A 21,298-nucleotide genomic window follows, 5' to 3' on the forward strand; every position below is an offset into this window, starting at 1 on the left:
CTTTGCCCTACTTAAGGGCAAAGGAGAGATCTTCTTTGATATACGGCAGCTAATACGATGAATAGATTCATTAACCTCAAAAATTGCATTATTAAATCGAGCGGTCTTCACAGGAGCAAATGCACTTTGAGGACACAGTTGGGTCTGTTATGTAATCCCCAAATAGAGGTGAGCAATGTGTATGCAGCAAGGATACGCAAAATATGCCCTTGGTTACTCGCAACTCAGTTTATTATTGGTGCTTGGCTAATTTTGCTGACTTAAAGTAAAGTCATGAATGTATTTGTGTGTAAAAGTGGGGGAGATTTTGTGAGAGCGGATGTGTTGTACACAAAGAAAAACTGCCAGTTACACTGGTTCCAACAATATATATTGAGCACTGAACCTGAAAGTGTGCTGTTCTACACCAAAAGGGAAATCATACTGCCCCACAAATTACTGCAACATCAATATTCCTTATCAGAACAAGAAAAACATTGTTGATATTGACATATGCCTAAATATCACGATACTGTATTCATATTTCAGACAGGCTTTGCTGCCTTATTTATTACGCTCAGCACTACGGTGACTGAATCAGAAGACTTTCATCCGCAGAATTCAGTGGGTAGCAAAGGCACTTATGCGCTACACTTAAGTCAAATACCCAGGTTACACAATAAACCCGCAATCTCAGTGCTGCACTGATACACGATCACAGCAAGGGTTGTGTTTTGTCCTGTAGGATAATAGCTCTTGTTAGTAAATCTGACAACATAAAACCCTACTTACAGTAATAGGAGCGCATCGTAATGACAATTCTTGGTCGAAAACACGGTCATAACGGGTAACTAAAAGAACTATAATGCCAGTCTCGTGATAGTGTCCTTATTTTAAGGCACTGCCTGAAGTATAATCTTTCCCTTCGAACAACAATAACAATGAAATCTCACATCATTTTTCAACCAAGAGAATCAACCCATCACTACTTTGCAAGTATTCATAGAAATGAAGTTACATTCAGGTAGCTACTATTTCTCTGCCTCAATGAACGCTGCTTTATTCAAACTCAAAATAAGAGCTCGGTCAGGCCGATCCAGTACAGATGCTATCAGACGCGGAGAATCTGAACCTGTGGTGCCAGAGTCTAAAACCTGTGCACTTTTCATTGTTTTCACTGCGTGGTCTGTCTCAACCTCTTTGCTCTGAAGACACTATAGCGCTGCGATTAAAGGAATAACGGCTGCTGCAGATGCATCAGAGGTGCTGGTCTTTGTAGTTACCGGCTCAAAGGGGGGCAAGGTGAGAGATGCCGCTCTCCATTAAGACCTAGTGTTGGGATGTGTCTGTCGAGAGGGCCTCATGATCTGCGCTGCAACCAAAAAGAAGCAGTCCAGCATGTAATAAGCATGTCATAAAGAAACTCTGCAGATCCACTCCCTCTTGTAATTCCAGCAGTGCACATCTAACTAAACGCTGCATGTCGGTCTTTCTGAAATCTATTGAATCTACTCTGGAGACTGTAGCTTGCAGCATCACAACATCCATTTTCCCGCACCAGTATACAAATGGTAGACTTCTGCGAGTACCCAGCTCTATCAGAGGACCTACACCAATCCTCACGTTTCCAACCAGATTCTGATTTTATTTTACATCAGTGTCAAAGCCCCACTTTTTGAAATGTCATTGGTAGTAATGAACTCAATCCGACAGCAGGTGGCAGTAGCATTACATAACAGGTTAGGTCAACACACATAGCAAGTGAGAGGCATATGCCATGATTTTCCTGCCATCGTCACCAAAATCAGTTTTTTAGATATTTTGCTAACAGTTGACAAAACTATAAGCAATAAATCACCATGCCTTTATGTTGTAAGCATAAAATATTTCGAGAATCTGGTACTATTTATGCTCATTGGTTTTTCGGGTTTCGAGTGAGGTTTCCTTAAAAAATGCATGAGCTCAAACATTGGTCATAATCTAGTGCAAACATCCATTGCCGTGAAATGGCCTGAATGGATGCGATGTTTCTCATATGCCCGCACCTGATATCCATTAAATATAAAGCCCGTCTGTTGTGCTGAGGACATTGCAGCATCGCCACGGTGTCCTTGTAATTATTTTGTGGAGCGTGTTTGCTTTAACATGAGCTTAGTCAATGAGCCAAGACAGGGCATGTTGCAGGCATCTTCCTCATGACTAACTTGCATATGACACAATGTTCCCTGCGCTGATAGATGCAGGGTGGCAGTCCGAGGAGACTGGGTTTTACCACAGCAAAAGGATCAGACATGATGGGTGCTGTGGAAAAGCTGACAGCATGAATTATGAAAGTCTCATTAGGGGGCTGTAGAGAATGATTTATCTCACTCGGAAATATGGCCGTCCTCTCTCCTTCACGCGGTCGCATTGTATGATATTATGTTTTCCTTTTAATAGTCCGAGGTGTATCATTTTCAAGTTATTAGCGAGGTATTCCCAATGAAATGCCAAACGGTGACACAATTAAACTGAAAGTCGCTGCTCGGTATGCCAAGCAAAATGGCTTTGAAAAGGACAAGGTATGCTCTTTGGAAATTGGCTGCAGTCGCAAAAGGTGCTAAAAAATGTGTCATGTTTCTCGCTCGACAGATGCATTGCTTGGCATGGCGGCGTGGAGCTTGGCAGTGTGTGTGACAGCCAGGTCATCTACCAGGGTAGTGCGTGTCTACAGTGCTGCCAAGAGCTGCTTCTATAGCATCTCCGCGTCTGAGACCAAACTAGCAAGCCTGACACTGGTGTTTTATTAAAAAGAAGGAAAAAAAAAAAAACATTCCAAGGTGCGGCGCCGTGGCGAACATGAGCATGAACATCTTGGTGCCTCATCGCGATGCCACACAGGGTCCCATAAGCAAACAAATACATAAGATCAATAGAACAATACCTAGCATGACAATGATGTATTGTGGAAAAAGAAAAAGAAAACATCATTCGGCTTTATTCTTAATGTGTTTTAGTTGGGCTGCACCAATAAATCACCACCATCCATCTTGCTTCAGACGTATGGTTAGTAATGTCACGCCAAGTGACATCAAGCGATGCTTCCTACATATCGAGTAGAAATGAGATCAAGACAAGAATACTATAGGTAACCGAGGTAGTATTTGGAGATGCATAGTGTTCTCATGAAAATCCAGCATACAGTACAGCACTGCCGATCATGGGTCATGATGGTCCGCAAATGACACCATTGAAGGTCATAGTTTTGCAAAAGCTTCGTAGCGAATATGTGAAATATTAGCAAAAGATTTGTATTAATAGTAAATTGAACATGTCTGACAAAATTACATAACAATAATGATAATAGATTTAAAAACTTTTGTATCCCCTCTCTGTGTGATAGTACAAATATATGCATTGTATAAGTTCAATTTAAAATGCCTGAGAAAATTCTGTAAACTACTAATTCCTTGCCCTTTATTTCTTATCATATCTAGTCTAAGAATTGGGAAATGTGCTTTGTACTGGACATGTTTCAGTGGCAGCATTTGTATAACAGAGAGGAAGGCTTGGCTTTAAGTTGAATTTGACTGAGTTCCCACACCATTCATGAGTCCATGCTCATCTTCCTGAACTGCTTTCATTAGTAATCCACTTCCATCCTTGTTTCTGCCAATGCACAGTAGTCCTTTCACTCGTGTCTCTGCAGCAGCCCCATGTTTAGTCACGGCGGCTTCAGCCCCAGCAAAAGAGATGGTGTTTTTTTCATCTGTTGTTTTTTTTTATTTTTTTGCAAAGCGTACCTCGTAATCTTGAAATTGTTTTCACTTCAGACTGCTCTCCATGCGGAATTGTATCTTAAAAGGTGAGGGATAGGAATTGTTTTTGTGACATTGTGTACGCGTGTAAAGACACTGGTGTGGTGTTTTGTTTTTTCTTTTTTTTCAATGTAATTACATGGATCTTTTTGAAGATTTCCGGTGACCATTGTATGAATATAAAATAACAAAACCCTTCAGATGGCGATGTAAAAAACGCCTTCACAGTTCCACCCTGCTTCCGATCCCTCTCATTGATATAAAAAAACAGACTGCCGAGGCCTGAACTGTGTGCAGCAGAGAGGAGAAGGATCATCTGCTTGCAGCACCCAGCAACAGGGCGTCTTGATGCAGTGCTTTGATAACGTCAGAGCTCCATCTAGGTTGCTTCAGGAGGTACTGCTCAATAACCTTGTGATTTAAACTCGGGAGCTGTAAATGATCACGGCCGCCTCCGGTATCCACTCATTTGCTTGCACATCAGTAAATCAAAAGGCGTCCTCCCCAGCTCACGACAGACTGTATTCAGACGGAGTGTGCCGTCACGCTCGACCGGTTTTAGGTGAGTTCACAAGACTTTCCGACGAGCTGCAGCAGCAGTTGCGCAGAATTCTAATTTGGCTCCATTCGGAGTCATTAGGAGAGTCAACAGGAAGCACGCAGATGGCAGAAAGAATATGACGGATAATTGTGTGTCTCTGAGGGGGATTCATAAGATTCAGATCAGATGCAGAGGAGCCCTTTCATTTTCTAAATGAGGGATTAATTGAGGGTCTCCTGCCCAATATTGGCGCAGGTACGTATGGACTTAATGGACACAGCCCAGGCTCCTCCTGGTTGTTTTGACGGATGAAGCAATATTTTCATAATGTCGCAAGTGATAATCGTGTCATCATGCTCACTGTAATTGCGTGTCATATGTTTTCCCAGCTGTCTAAAATATGAACAAGCCCAGGGAGAAAACGTTCACTCACATGAATTGTCGAGTATTTGAAACAAAATGGTGAAGAAAAGGTCATGCTGTTTCACTAGGTCTGTCATTCATAATACAACAATAATAAAATTCATCCTTTTATGAGTCTCAAAAGTCAAGGCTGTCTCTTAAATTGTGATCTAAGGTCGAAGTGTGTTGAAGAAATGAGGATGAGAAATGCGAGTAAAGGGAGGTGTGCCATGGAAGACCAACAGTCTGCAGTACTGACCAGTCCAGAACATGCCACAATAGTGTGAAACAGATATTCAAAGCAAATACTGGCGACAAAATTGCATTCAGAAAACTGCACATTTCAAATGTCTGTTATTCCGCGATGGTTTTGCCTATCTAAAAAAATGTAAACACCACCTGAAGGCGGAATGCAGGGGGCTTCGCGTCACTTTGTACATTAAATCCCGATCAACTGCAGCGAAAATACCTAAATAAAATCCTGTGATGTACCATGTGCACAACGAAGACGAGGGAGCTGTGTTTAATTGTTTATTGAACTCGAAAGTGAGTTGGAAAGCAGGACTGTATTTTGGCGGAAACCCTAGCAGCGCAGTTTTGTTTCACAATTTCGACGTTAACTCAAACATGGCAGACTTTGTGCACAACATCGGTTCAAACTATTGGAGCTAAACCGCTTCATCAACAAAAAGTAGTTGAACATTTCATGGCAACATGCAAATCATTAGTAATGGCAAAGAAACTCTTCTAAAAATACGTCTGTTCTGTAGAGAAGATCAACAGTACAAAAAACCCTTCATTCCTGCCTGCTCAGACTGTATGCTTGTCTCTATTTTGGGACCGTACGCTCTTCAAAGTATAGTGGTAATGAAGTGGCTCTCATTAAAAGCTACATTTGTGACAGTCAGTCAGGAAAGCACGGAGGCTCGTAAGTAGAGAGCCAGCGATAGACGTAACTCACAGGGGCCTCTGCGTAAATGCTCATTTCATGCAAGGTTAGACACATCAGTCATTGGCTTTTGCTGCCTTTCAATAGAATTACACATAGAAAAAGTGTCTAGCCACTGAAGATGGAACTGGAAATGAGATTCCTTCCTCTAGACTTTGGTTCACAACAGAGATCGCTGTTGGGGCCTGGGGTTAATTCTTTCTTTCTTTCTTTTTTTTTGTATCCGCCTGAATAGATGACAAAGGTCACTGAGTCCTGGACTCTCCATTCTTTTGACCGCATGATGCCTCTTGATTTGTTTGTGAAGAACGTGGGACGTATTTGGCAGAGCAGCATTAATGTGATCAGCAGTGAGTCTTTTTTTGTAAACATGGCCTCTAATTAATCTTAAAAGCATCATTGGGCGCTGATGGGTCAGAAAAGCTTTTGAGCTCTTAAATCAGGCTCACATAAATCACTTTGGCAGCGGCAACAAAATGTGCTCCAACATGATCCGTGTTTGCTCACCTATGATATGATGAGGAAAGTTTCTCTGTTTTCTTCAATGTTAGAAATTGGAATACGAATGAATAGAAAAATGTTGAATTAGTTTTAATGCATTCATAAGTATAAATACAAAAATAACATGGCAAACTAAGAGTGTTATTATATGAATTTAACTGTTGAAATGCAGTGTTTTTTGTTCAGAGTTAAAACTCCAGCGCAGCTAAAAATAGGCTGCAGATAGTGTCAGTGTCTTCCGTATGATTTTAGAGTTTGGCAACTTCGCAAACAATGTTACTGCTGGCGAGCGAGTAGAGATGACAGAAGGAGAGTCACCAGTCAGTCAGAGTCAGGAAGGACTCACGGTGACCTGAAGGGTACAGCCAATTACAAATTATTATCTCATCTGAATCAATTCTTGGCAATTAACAATGATTATTATAAGATGGTTCATATAAAATTGTTTTTTTTTTTTACAAAAGGCGACTCTCGTGCACCCTGCAGGCCGCCCGATGCCTGCGTGCCAGCCAATGTTTGTGTATTCTGACCTTTGTGCCCAGTTCGGTGAAGGACCAACAAAACATTTGGAGATGGTGAACAGCAGGAAATAAAGTCCTACCTGTTTCAGGACAAATAACCGTCACCACAAACACCACCAAAGGGCGGATTTAATAACAGACCAGCTCGACACCTATAGTGACTCTGAGTCGTCTTAAACGTTCATCATGGTATCGCCACGAGCTACACGCCGACTCTTGTTCCATTCAACATGAATGCTGTTTCTCTCTTGTTTGTGCTTTTTTATTTAACATCCCCCCCACACCTCGGGCGCTCCAAACCACATGTTTAGGATCTAGATCTCACATGAAATAGTGCCAAATCCATTTGCTTTGGTCTGGAAACCAACGTTTTTGTTTCTGTCGCAAATGACTGAAGGAATCTTGAAGAAGCACGGGAGGAAAGAGGCATCAACAGTGCTGTAATGAGAGTTTAAAACGGCGTTTTAACTAATGACCTTTTTACATCTCTTTTATGTGGAAGAGCATTTGTTGTATTGTTTATCAGGCTGCTGTTACGAGCAAGATTAGATTGTATGTGACCGCCTGCGGGCATGATATTACGGTTTAATAGGCTGCATTAATCACAGTTTGCCACGGCGATGGCTTTTCTTTAAAAGCAGAGATTCCACTCAACAAGAATAATGTGACAGGTTAGACCAAGATGGTTGAAATAGTTGTGATGTGATGCACCATGGTTAAAAAAAAACGGAGCACTAGCTATCTAGGACAGTGGTTCTCAATAGGTTGAAATGATAAAATTATAATATTATACATGATTGACAAGTCGGAACCCAAAACCGAGTCGTACAGTTTGAAGAAAATGTAATAATTTAATGAAACAAAATACTTTTTTGCCCAGGTAAAGAACCACAATCCACTGAAAGCCACTTTGTGGTGCACCATTGGGTCTCGACTCACCAGTTGAGAATCACTGATCGAACACCAGCTCCTGCGACTCCATCAAGTGGGACACGGAGGAGCTGGTGGAGTTAGTTCCGAATCCATTGAGAATCTCAATACATTAACAACTCACCTTATCTTTTTGTGGGCATTTTTCTATACATTTTCATACATTTTAGTTACTTCCTGTAGTTTACAGGCACGTGCGCAGGCGTTCTGGGGGGCGGGTGCTCAAAATGGTTCAGAAAATTATATAGAATAAATAAATGAATACATTATTGTTGATGGTGTATGCCACCTAGTCATGTGACCAGCCATGAGAAAACATGAGCACAAGCTGGAAAATTTGACTTGATGAAACGCAACATGCAGTGGAATCACTGAAATAACTGTCTGTGATGACGAATTTTGTTGTCCACATACAGTGTTAAAGCAGGGGTCACAAAGGGCCACAGTGGGTGCAGGTTTTTGTTTCAGCCAACGATCTTTCCACCAATCAGGTGTCTGAAGACTGAAAAAAAAAACTTTGTTTGGAACAAAAACTTGCGGCTCCTAGTTGAGACCCCTGTCTTAAAGCATAGTGTGTGTCACTAGAGCCGCACAGAAAAATGCAAAAAAGCTGTTGGTTCGCATCATTGTATGGCATGTTATACTGTATTGGCCGGCATATTTAAGGAACATCGGAGCAGAAGCAATGTTGTTTTTAGCGGCACTGATGTCCTAAATCTCCCTCCATGCCATGACATGGGACGGCACCAACACAATCTTTACCCGTCTGTCTGAAGCTGCGAGTTAGGGGAGCTGTTTTTCATTCGTTCATTCTCACGTCTCAAGTCAAACAAATGCCCTGTCACATACCAAAATACATTCAGTTGAGTTGAGAAATAAAAAATGAAAAAAAAAGTGACTTTTCTCTTGCAAAGAAAAAGCACCTGAGCGGGTTTATCTGTGCACGTGTCTGGTAGCTCACATTATTAAAGCAAACATTAAGAATCTCGGTAAAAGATAGGTTGGTTCAGAAAACGGTGATTGAAACTTTTTTTTTTCCACAATCATCATTTTTGTACTAGAAGATGCCGTATTATGTAACCTTGCTTTATTGTTACGTCTGGGTCCATTTTCAGCACATCACATGTCGATTTCATTGGAATAATAGCGGCGCACCATTTCAGAAATTCACCTTGAGCGTGTCATCATCTCCGTCCGCAGTTTCATATTTATCCACCTGCTTCTCAAATGCTAACCAAACCATCTGTACTAGAGGTGAAAGATGTTATTTACAGCTATCATGAGCAGGTGAGGGCGAGCAATCTATTTTAAAAAAATGAGCAATGTATGACTCTGTGTTGATGCATCGCCTGCTTTATTTATTTCCAAATCTCATTAGGGCCACACTGACAAAAGTTGTACTCTCTTCCAGCAACAGCTCAACATATTTGCATGAGCGACTTAAGCGAAATATGAATGTCCCACAGTCTGTCAGATTTACTAAAAACAGTTGATGCAAATCCGAGGCTTAATGTGATAAAAGATGAGGAATTTCTCAGTGTGGCATCAGAACATCGCCTCTTTGACCCTTGAAGGGAGACAAAGAGGGTGCGACTAAAACACAGCTCAGAATACATTTGTCTATTTTTGCAAATGTGAGGAAACTGTGGATCAATAGCATGTTATGTCCATGACCCCCTCCTCTGTGGCTTTCTGATGGCTTACACATTTTTACTTTTTTTTTTTTTTTTTCCTCTCTTCTTTTCTGGGGGCGCAGGAGGGAGGGTGAGCGGGAGGGCGCGGGTTTCTGGTCCAGTGTTGTGACCTCCAGAGTGAGTTTAGCTGCATGTTATGCTACGTGTGTCTACGCTGTGCTTCCAAGCTTAATTAATATCTCCAACTCACCCTTGACAAATTTGTTGCATTGTTCTATGCTTTAGCGACAAATTAAATCAGAACATGTGTGGTCTTTGTTTCTAGCCATGTTGTCCCCCAAGCACCCTGTAAATGATAGGTCACGTAAAGTATGTACCACTTGTCTCAGAGGATCGTGTTTAAGCCCAGCTCTCTTACAAACCCTCTATTTTGTCTCATAGAATATGGGATGATCGGAGAGCATACAGTAAAAAGTCAGCGGCCAAGATCAGTTCATGACACAAAGGCCCTGAAGGAGCAAGCTGAATCCGCTAAATTTATGGCACAAACTGGTAATATACTAGTTATCTTTCTTTATCTTGTTAACTAAACTTAATTTCATCATGCATGCTCTCTCTCTCTCTTGTACTGCACCTTTTATAAGTGGGAATGTTTTTTTTTTTCGTTCTGTTTTTTGCATTATTTGTTTCTTTATTCATTCTCTATGGCTGTAGATGAGCTAGGAGCATAACCAGAAAAGTGTGAGATTTACAGCAGGTGGGTTGCTCATACATGTTGCAAGGAAATGAATTGGATGGTGGTGTAAATCTCAGGCCCATGTGCCGTGAATCGCCAAGTCAGGAGGAATTAAAATGCCTCGGAAAAAAAAAAAAAGAGCACCCCTTCAGCTAAACTGAAGCTCGTGCCCGGTGATAGTCGAAGCCCTGGGTCTTCTTTTATTTGCAGTTTTTGAAAAGATTAACATTTTTATTATGGTAAGGAGTATTACCAAATTAATTGAGTTTATTCATTTTCAATTCCTTCCCAGGAATTATTCATACGTAAAGAGCAGAGTTAGAAGTGGGTGGGTTTCAGTTATTTGCTATGGAGATTTTTTTTTTTTTTCCCGCATTTCTTTGATGTTTAATTTCACTTTCATGTGTTGTTCCATACAATTGCTGTCATCGTTTTTGAATGGAAAAAAAAGAACCCCCCCCCATTTCCATCACCATTCACACACTAACGCACGGCCATTAACAGGATGACATCTAACACATGCTGTAGGTGTGTCTCGTCCCTGTCCGGTTGCATCGCTGTGCTTTTTTTTCCATCGTCACATAATATACTCTCCCTGTACTGCCTCATTTAACGAATTGATCCACCTTCCAGTCAATTTTATGATCTGAAAAAGTACTGTAAGCGTAGGGGTTAGATGCCACTTTGGCTGAATGGTGCGTGCGCCTGATGCTACATGCTGAGAAAGCTGCACAAAGTTCAATTTGTGGTTTTCTATTTCCATAAACGTAGGTGAAATGAGCTGACAAATAATGACATTTTGACAAAGCTGTTTTTTTTTCTTAAAATTCTATTTTTTAGAAAGAATGAGACTTTTTACACTATTTTTTTTTAATTTTCCATTAAAAGAAATTTACTTTTACAAACACTGGTATTCTTAAAGTATCAGGAGTCTTTGCAACAAGAGAGTAGCAGAACACTTACTTAATATGATCATTAATATCCCCAACCACGCAATTTCAGTAAAGATGAATAGTCATGTATTTTTCAAAAGAAATTGTATTTTCAATGATAAAATCAGCCTTCTCGTGTAATTCTTTAAAAGGCTGAAGCTGTTTGAAACAGCGGAAACTGCAATGGTATCCAAGGTAACAGTAGATATTTTGCTGCAGTGCAAAAAGGGAATCCATACTTCAATCTATTCTTTCTGAACTAACACTCATTAAAGTTCCTTTTGAGTTCTCTCAAAACCCGCCCTTCTTTGCATGTCACCATTCTCTTATGGTTTTGCTTATTCCATGTGATTTAATTTCCCCATGTTGCTAAAATATTGTTTCTTCTTTCAATATTGTGCATGGTTTGTTTACTTTATTATAATGAATGGGATTAGAATGTTGGTATTTACATATTAAAAGCAATACCTTTATCTGTGATCTTTGCATAAATACCTACTTAAAACTGGCTTGTAAATGGGCGGATTGATCTCTATTAATGCAGCTACAACCAATAAAACAAATAACAGGGGGTCAAACCGACACTCAACCGTATTTATCAAAGATCACATAGAGGTAAGGCATAAAAGTGTACTTTTAAATCTCACATATTCCCAACTTGGACCCTTTTGACCTCAATCCCCGCCCACTTCACCTCACCCCTCTTGCCCCGTGAGCAGTACCTTTGGACCAGATTGCTGCATTTAACTAGTCTCACCCTTCTCCCATACAGGTGAAACAGGTGCAGAGGAGTGGTCCCAGTGGAGCTCATGCTCTGTTTCATGCGGTCAAGGGTCGCAGGTGCGAACAAGAACATGTGTCTCTCCATACGGAACACACTGCAGCGGCCCTTTAAGAGAATCAAGGGTTTGCAATAACACTGCCCCTTGTCCAGGTAGTGTTAGCCGCGGGTTCTTGAATATGAATGTTTTGCTTCCAAACTTAACAAACTGTCTCTTTCTATGTACTACATTTATTGCTACAGCTGTTACTACGCGTATCTGTCTGTATTTTTTTTTTTCCATAACCACAATTAGTTTTATCCATTCCACTGTAATGCTATTCATCTGCATTAAAAACGGCATGCAATTCTGCAGGGAGCTTTAGACACCGTTATGTTGTCAGCTTCATTTTCTTGAAGGTCAGACTTGTATTTCAAAATATCGTCTCTCAAAACACGCTGTGAGGCATTTCTTCTGTAACCTCTGGAGGCATGGCAGATGAGTCACTGGTGGTCAGGTATCAGCAACCGACTTCAGCGTTGTTCACCTTTAACCGTTGATATATGTTAATAAAATTCCGACTCTTAGGACAAGGTATCCTCATCTACACCCTGGTGTCCTCAAGGAAAGGGCGTCTGATCTCTGGTTTCACTGCCAACTATATTTCACTCCAAATTTTTCCTCAAATCCAACGTATTGCCTCTCCTGCTGCTGAACACAACGTAGCACCACAAAGTCCACAAAACGTATAAATCTAGCTGTGGTTTCAGTGGCAGCACGAACGTAAAAAAAAAAAAATATTTGTTAAGATGGGTCACAGAAATCGGTGGGCTTACCATGCTTATTACTGGAAAGCAAGGACGCATTACAGGCAAGCTGACTCAGCATTCACCTCACATGCACACACAAGGCAGGCCCACTCTGGTTATGCACTCGCATCATAGCTGGGCTCAAATCTTCACTTGAGGCAGAAGCACATGAGGGAGCAGACGTAATGTTCTGCAGCCACAAACACAGAAGCCCTGTATTGTTATTGGTATTCCGTCCAGTGAACTGAATACAGAGCAACTTCTGACAATGGAGAATAACTCGAGACAAGACAATATATGCTAAGGTGAGCGGATTTGATAATAGAACCTCCAATGGAAATAGCACTTCATCTCATGTGATGCAATTATTTAACGGCCAACCGAAAAAAAAAAAAAAATAGAAGGGGGCTACAGTTCAGAGAAATAAAGACTCAAAGAAATGGAATCCTATTTCATCATGGCGAGCTTTGGTGCCTGGGCTTGCTTTGAACTCGAATGTTGGAGAATAAACACTTCAGTTGCCATGGGACATTTTAGCTAAGAGCATCAAAGCGTTTCCCAGAGGCCGAGGCTGGGACAGATGCTAACTGGACTTGAGATAAATCATCGGCATGATCCCAAGATTCAACAACGCGCCGACTGATCCGGAGAACAGAGCGCTGAGTAGTATGTACCTGACGTTGTGAAGCTTCAAAAGGATGCTTATCAAATCAGACAAAAAAATATCTCACAGGTGGATTTGATGTTTTCAAATGAAAATAAGCGATTTAAGGAGCTCGGAATGCATTTGAAAATTTGTTTTTTTATTTTTTTTCATCTATGATTTAAATCCTATTCAGTGTTTCCACATTGTTCAAAACATAATTTAACAGAAATAAATCAAGGTTCAAAGTTTCAAGGTTCATCAAGCATTTTTGGAAGCGTTTTTTCTTCCAGCATCTGGTATTCAAAGTCAATGATATTACAGTGGAGACAGACTCTCCTCCACATGGTCACTGACTGATGGAGAGAGCACACCAGTTTAGCTGTGAAGGACTTGGCTGTTATTGAATGTCGGTCTTATGATGATAGGCACAAAACAAACAGCTTGGTTGGATGATTAAAGATTGTTGCGTCGCTCTTTACAACCACCGTTTGTTTAACACGCAACTTAAAAATGAAGAATATCCACTGCCATTGGCTTCATGCTAATGTGCTAATAACATTAGCGCAAAGGAAGAATAAACCAAAAAAAAGAGTTTTGAATCTCAGAAGATGACGCTCACTGCATGAACATCTGGTGCAAAAACAACGCTTGTATCCCCGCGGACATTGTTGTGCTTGGCTACTTGTATTGCATCTGATGAATACTTTCTTTACCAACTTTGGGATAACTATCAAATACTTCAGCAAAGACTGTTCACACCCCTGTTTAACTCTCATTGCCATGCAAGTCCCCTTCACAGCTGTCATAATGTACCTGTGACTGGGAATACAGTGGAAGTGCTGAACTTTGTTCCGCGCAGCTGAGTAAGTCATGAGTACAGGTCAAGCGGTTTGAGTGTGATTCATCCCTCTGTTATTTTATTGAAGCCTAATTGAATTAACTGTGGCAAAGGGTTCATGAGGCCCTTCACTGTCTGTGTGCTCAGTGTTTCATTTACTTAAGTTTTGCAGCTAATTGTTTCCGATTGATTCCGGTTCCTTTATGGCTCAGCGCTGGCTGTTATCACACAGACAAGAGCATTGATCAGGTCTGACACCTTTTCTGTGCCCGCAGTACACGGTGTGTGGGAGGAATGGTCACCATGGAGTCTGTGCTCATTCACGTGTGGCAGAGGTCACCGCACTAGGACTAGGATGTGTGCTCCTCCCCAGCATGGAGGCAGGGCTTGTGACGGACCCGAGACCCAGACTAAGCTTTGCAACATAGCCTTATGCCCAGGTATACGTCTCTTCAAATACACTTTGAGCTCAAGTGACACTCTAAAAAGCACATTACAATATTGTCCTGCAAAGGTGAGTAAACATGTCTAGTGTTTTAAGAGGTTTAACTTACTTATGGTTACTTTTACCGTACTGTAAATGTTATCTGTGAGCTGGTTTCTGACTCACACTCCAACTAAAACTAGAATGTTTTCGTGCCAAATATTAGCATTAGCACCTTCATTCTGTTGAATTACTATCTTGTGTTTTGGCTTTGAAACTAAGAGAGAATTTAGTGATCTGAATATCTCCACCCATTTCTGTCTGCCCTCTTTCTTCCGTTCACTTGGGACGCGCTTGTTGGGTTGTTGTTGGTGCCTCAGTGGACGGACAGTGGCAGGAGTGGAGCTCTTGGAGCGATTGCTCGGTGACCTGTGCCAATGGCACGCAGCAGAGGACCAGGCAGTGCTCCGCGGCTGCCCATGGGGGATCTGAGTGTCGCGGTCACTGGGCAGAAAGCAGAGAGTGCCATAATCCTGACTGCACAGGTAAAATCCTGAGCCTTTTAATGCTCTATCAACCTTTGATGACAGAATTCACATTGACAATGAAAACAGGCATCATGGCGTCAATAACAGTCTGGAGTCTGAAGTCACTGTAATACGGGTCATGTCAGTTCCATAGTATTAAATATTATGGAATTATTATTAATTTGTAGTACATTAACTCAGAGAGTAAGACTTCATTTTCAGAAAGTAAGACTACATGTTCACAAAATCTACATTTTTATGTCTTTAAAAATGATGGCACTAAATGTTGCGCCACAAATACAAGAGTATAACATCATAGATCAACATTAAGCAATTAATATTATTATTTTGATATGATGATGAAGTTTGGTCAAAATATTTTGTACATTACCGACGTGGATTAACGTTAAAAATATGCAACATGAAACAATGAATTGTGATCTAACAATGGAATACTACTAACCTAGAGAGGCGGCATGTTGAAAATCAGGTGGTCGGTAGTGAGTGCATGATTTAAATACATATGTTGTGCGATTCATGGTTTGATTTATAGTCATTGTGACAAGAGCATTCTACAGCTTACCTTTGATATCTTGATCTTTTCCAGTCAATTCATGCATTGTATATTTGCATATTTCTTGCAAATAATTGGTGCACACATTCACGTGCCGATCCCATTTTCTGTCGCTGAAAATCTCAGAATAGGGATTTGTTTCAAGAATAATGTTTCAGCCGGTGCTCCATCAATTGGATTTATAAAATCCAGTTAGCAGTGCAGAATGCCGTTCACATAATTCAGGGATCGCCGTCCAAGCTGTCCATCAACAACATAGATGCATTTGAGGCTCAAAGATGTAAGCTTAGCGGTCTCTCATCCGCCAGTAAATTGTCTGATCATTTGAAGGACCGGAGCACTGGCGTAATCTCCAGACAAAAATTCTAGCTGCGGCAGCATAAAACAGGCGTTTCTTCTCCACCTCAGTTAGCGCTGCAGATATTCCACTCAAAATTTAAACAGCAGTCGCGACGTCAGCAAATTTCCTGCTCTATTGGACCCCTTAAGTAGCGATAAAAGCGGAGAAACTGTATTTTAAATACGCATGAATGTTAACCAAGCAGATAAATGCTGTTTGCTTCACAGAGAAAAGATGTATATTGCAATCTCCGATGAAGAATGTCATTATGTTTTAATGTTGCTGAGTCTCAACAAGAGACCATTGTCTTCATATTAACTGAATTATCTTGAGCTGTTTCATCTTGCTCAACTTAAATGAATACTTTCTGTATCATTACATTCCAGTAAATTGATGGCCTCTTAGAAAATGTGAAAGAATGTTGATGCATTTGTATTTAACAGGAAATAAACCGCGTTGCCAGACATAAAGTTAGAGAAGTGTCTCAGTGGATGATGATGATTTAGTGACGGTTAGGCAGTGGTGGACGAGATCGGAGAGAAGGAATGAAAATCTGTAGAAGAGAGGGAGAAAATATTTGATAGAGAGGGAAGCAGGAGGAAGAGTGAAGACGCAGAGAGTTAAGACACTCAGAAATTGAGGGAGGTGAAGAGGAGAGTGCAGGTAGGGTGAAGCAAGCAAGGGTGGCTGTCACTGTGCTCTGTGTCAGGCGAGTCAGCACGTTCTTACTCAAAATGCCTCACATATTTTCATTTTTCTACTTTTGTTTTTCTCACTTCAGTTCCAGAGTAGCCATGTGTTCCAAGTGGACACATTCAGCTTTCAACTAAAGCATGTGTTGCCTTCTGTTTCTTGGTGGTGTAGGCAGCACTCCACTCAAAAGGAAAACAGTTTAGGGTGATGCCATCCTTAACCCCAACCCTGCCTCGAGAAGGTTGCATGGGTCAGGCCCGATTTGATTTCATTGCAAATTCTAATGGCTTCGACATGCAGTGCGGAAGGCTGACTTGGGTGTCAACATTGGACAATTTCAACCTAGTCGATATTTGATGCCTTAGTTGTGAGAATGTTGTAAGAGTAGCAGGGCGAGCGAAGCTTTAGAGGACAGTGGATGAATTGGCAGAGGTGAAGATCCTCTCGCTGAGCGTGACTAGCACAGAAAAGAAGAGAAATGGCATAGAGAATGACAAAGAGGAAGAAAAGAAATAAGGTTGATTTTTTTTTTTTTTTGTATGTTTGGTTTGGTCATTTGAGGACAGCCCCATTCACCACCAGTCTTCTACAGATATAGCCAGAATTAATCTTGCACACAGTGAATCAGATAACGTTAAGATGATTAGAAAGCAGCAAACTTTGCAATCGGATACGTTTATTTGCAACGTATCTTAAGATCCTCAACCCTTGGTGAGATTTAAAAAATCCCCAATCCCACTTTTAAGTTTGAAAGAATACTTTGGACTGTGAGATGAACCATCTATCCAATGGAATCTTTCATCCTCAACCACCTTGATATATGATGCTGCGCCATTAGATTTGGGGAGAATAGATAATAAACTCACAAGATGACAGAAAGACACATTCCTAAATGAGACATATAACAACAAAGCTTTGAGTGCATTTGAACAAAAGCCAAGGCAACAAAAAGTGGGAAATATTTCTCCAGGATGGCTGAAATAATGAAATCTTTTGGGCGCATGATGATACATCTATCTGAGGAATCAGTGGCTCGGCTATGGAACAAAGAATTTCACTCTGTTATTGGGATTTGATCAAAGCTGAGTGGCTTGTTTTTACCAATCAAAAACAGCAGGTACTCTGTGTTTTTCCCTTGTTATTCATTGTAAAACAACCAACGGGCCATTGAGGAGCCGTGATACAGATGTGAAGAAGGGCTAACTGCAGGTTAAAATGAGAAGAGAGTGGACAGAGGCGTTCTCTTCGGACAAGGAAGGGCATGTGATTTACCGCTTTGCTGAAGGGAAGCATCTGTTTTTTGTCTAATGCTCAGTTTAACTATGTTTGTTTCAAGGGCATAAAAAGCCAAAATCAGCATTACGTGTTTTAATAGTGAAACAAATAAGGACACCGCACAGGCAGGTTTCTTGCGGATGTGTACTCTTTCAACTATTAGCATCAAAATACTCTGCTGAGTGGAATACAAAATAAATAGAACTTATAGTGCCATCTTTAGCGTCACCAACTGCTTATGAGCCCAGCTAGAACTCAATATGTCTTGCTGCATGTGTAGGCTCAAACTAGAATTTTCCGTCTGTAATTGTGCCATGGTTCTGTTGTAGCGAACGGCCAGTGGAACCCATGGGGTCCGTGGAGTGGCTGTTCCAAGTCCTGCGACGGTGGATGGCAGAGGCGGGTCCGCGTGTGTCAGGGCGCCGCAACCACTGGGCAACAGTGCGACGGTACTGGTGAAGAAGTGCGCAAGTGCAGCGATCAACGCTGTCCAGGTGAGTGAACTGACCTTCCCTATCTATAAACCCTCAACTTAAACCTGAAAATGTACCACAAAAGGAAACATAAGGAGCATCAAATGAATTTAATGAAAGATGGAATAAATGTTTCTGTGAGGCATCAATGTTCCTAAGTGTGAAGTGACAGGAACTTTTATAATCGTTCCTGTTTATGTGATTATAACCAAGGTTGTTGGAAAAAAAACGTTCACATTCAGTTTGAAAAGCTTGATCTTTAAGAAGCGTGAGCTCTTTGTTGATCTTCAATACCACCACCTGAGCCGCTTGACAAGTGAAGCATTCAACTGTGATATAAAGATGAATTTTAATGCAACTTCAAATGCATGTTGTTGTTTTTTTCTCCATCATTTGCACTGCCTAATTTGCAATTAAAATGTGTTTAAAAATCTTAGATCTGAAAATCTGAATATCTGATCGAACAATGTGTGTTGCTGCTGCAGAATTAAGACACGTGTTCGCGGGTAAACAACCCCTCAAATGTTCTCTCCCGAGGGCACCTTTGTGTGGATCTACGATAAGCAGCACATTATTAGCTGACACAGTAAAGTGGATGGCCCAGGTTATTGCTGTTGCGAGATCCAAAAATGTATTAACAGCTCAATACATCGGGAGTTCAAACACCTATAGCTGCAATACCACCGGCAATTATTCAGCGTGCAGTGGATGATAAAAGTGCAAACTAGCAGAGGTGGGGGAAGAGGTGATCGGAAGGTGAGTGAGTTGACTTTCAGCTGCAGGTTTGTGGAAGCTTATTATAATACAGCACAACTGAGCAACACTTCGAATTGATCGTTGAAGCGTTCAAGTAAGTGTATTTTTCATGCGGAGGAAAATCACATGACGCTGGAATAAAGCGAGAGCAAATAAATTTGACATAATATGGCATCACACAAGTATAAATCGTGCATAATGATCTGAGTCGAACAGTTATGATGCGACTGTGTAATGTATTGGACTGACATCGCACGTTTCATCATTTCTATTTACATACCTCACATGTAATGCCAAGCAATGCTTGCATCACAAGTGCACTGAATCCCAGGCTCGCATGTTTCAACCTTTTTTTTTTTTCATCTTCCTTTGTTAGCGCCCTATGAGATTTGTCCCGAAGACTATGCGGTGTCAATGGTGTGGAGACGGACACCTTCGGGGGAATTGGCCTTCAACAGATGCCCACCCAATGCCACAGGTGAGAACAAGAGTGACAAGGCTGACATTTCCATTTATCTTTTGTCCCTAACCTCCCAAAAAGCTGTTGACACGGAAAGGTTTTCTGGGGAGAAGAGGAATATTGTAGAAGAATGAAGTCATGGCGGAGGACATTTTCTACAGGATTAAACAGACCATAGTCTTTGAAAGGATGATCTGATCTTTTCTTTGCAAGTGATAAGAATCTGAGGTTATAATCGGACTCTTCTATCTTCCCTCAAAGGTTATTTGTGTTCTGTGAGCAACAGAAGGAACCCAGCACCCTTTCTGAAGTGTCCTTGCATGTGTTCTTGTCAGGTGATTCAAAGGCAAAGCTGCTTAAAAAGAAATTGCATTGTACAGTATCAGCAGTGTGTATGTAGTTTTAGCTTTGAAAGTGGTTTTGACTCTCTTTTAATGAGGAAGGTCAATAACTGTGCAGCAAGGAGCTCATCTTTTAAATGCTTTCTTTAATAACGAAGAACATTTGAATGCACTACTTTTTGCAACACACTCCCGTTAAGTTATATACTAATATATACTATAATATATACCATAAATTTAGTCCTGTGCAATAGATTTTCAATTGTTCCGCGGCAGCGCAACATGAGAAAAATAAAGGTTATAGTAAGACAAGCCGTGGGATGGTGCTCTTTTCATTCTACATTTACAACCTGTCAATTTTTACTTCAGCTTTTACCGTCAAACAGCCATGCATTTTAGTCATGGTGGTTTTCGGTACTGCCGCTGAGGAGGAGCCCCACACAAGGGGTTATAAGCACCAACGGAAAACCAATATGATTCTGTGAAGAGAGCTTCGGTACGTCTCCCCGCCACTCACGCTCTCCACTCTTCACTGATGCTCCCTGCGCTCCTCCGTCTTATGTATTCTCGAAACCCCGTGATCCACACCCTCGCCATGAAGACTGTACGGGAAGTTTTTTCTGTCTCTCCCAGCATGCAGTGCTAGTCACTCCTTCCCTCCCTCCTTCCTTCTCTCTCTCCCTCCCCCAACGCGCGCACACGGCCCACAGCCCCGCCCAACGTCTTTTTTTGGTACGTGTACACGACAACATTCAACGCAGAAGGCCTTTGTTATCAGCATATTACGCAAAAGTCTACATTCCCATGATCACTATAAATACACCTTGGGACTAAATAAACGTCGACGTCATCTGTCAACGAGTCACGACATCATCTATTTTTTTCACACGCGTTCGTGAATCTTGCCAATACATTTCGAATCCAACAGCAAGCCGTCTAGACGTGTCAGTCTGCGCACGTCATATGCCGACTAGTTAATCGGTCGTGGTTACGAGTCAGTCAGTTACGAGTTAGTCGCAGCCCTAATCAGTATACCTGAAAAGTAAACATTTACATTTCAGTCAGTCTCACATTTCCTCGATACTAACATCGTAAACATCCGTTCCCTTGAGGTATTATTGCTCACATATCTGCTGTCGTCGAATAAAGCCGTCTAAAATCCGGTGCGATGCACAGACAATCCGAAGATGTTGCCAACATTCCTGGCACTACTTCCAAGGAGAAAATCCCTTCTTCTTGTACGTGGTAGCGACGTGCTTCAGTCCAGCGCTTCACAGCGGGTGACAACGGGCTCACTGTGACTAGGAGAGTTTTCTTTTCTATCACACATTAATGAAGCTGCAGCAGTAGAAGCTTTCATATGTGTGAAGGAGAGAGCCACAGCCAAGACACAATAGTCTGCTGTTGAAAAGAGGAGAAAGTTCGGCAAAGGAAAGAGAGGCAGTCTCTCAACCAAGTC

The 21,298-nt window shown here is 41.4% G+C and overlaps 1 protein-coding gene across 11 annotated transcripts in view; it reads left to right on the forward strand.

Moving 5' to 3' along the window:
- adgrb3 (adhesion G protein-coupled receptor B3) overlaps positions 1 to 21,298 on the forward strand; it is a 113,152-nt gene that overhangs the window by 39,747 nt on the left and 52,107 nt on the right. For 7 of the 11 annotated variants that reach the window (XM_053875160.1, XM_053875158.1, XM_053875156.1 and 4 more), the window contains exons 3-8: positions 9,696 to 9,806; positions 11,695 to 11,856; positions 14,252 to 14,416; positions 14,781 to 14,945; positions 18,139 to 18,303; positions 19,415 to 19,516. In XM_053875160.1, coding sequence (XP_053731135.1) covers positions 9,696 to 9,806; positions 11,695 to 11,856; positions 14,252 to 14,416; positions 14,781 to 14,945; positions 18,139 to 18,303; positions 19,415 to 19,516 — 870 coding nt within the window. The other 4 variants (XM_053875159.1, XM_053875163.1, XM_053875161.1 and 1 more) reach the window with 4 other exon arrangements.

Source organism: Synchiropus splendidus, chromosome 9, assembly GCF_027744825.2.
Source record: "Synchiropus splendidus isolate RoL2022-P1 chromosome 9, RoL_Sspl_1.0, whole genome shotgun sequence".
Classification (NCBI taxonomy): domain Eukaryota; kingdom Metazoa; phylum Chordata; class Actinopteri; order Syngnathiformes; family Callionymidae; genus Synchiropus; species Synchiropus splendidus.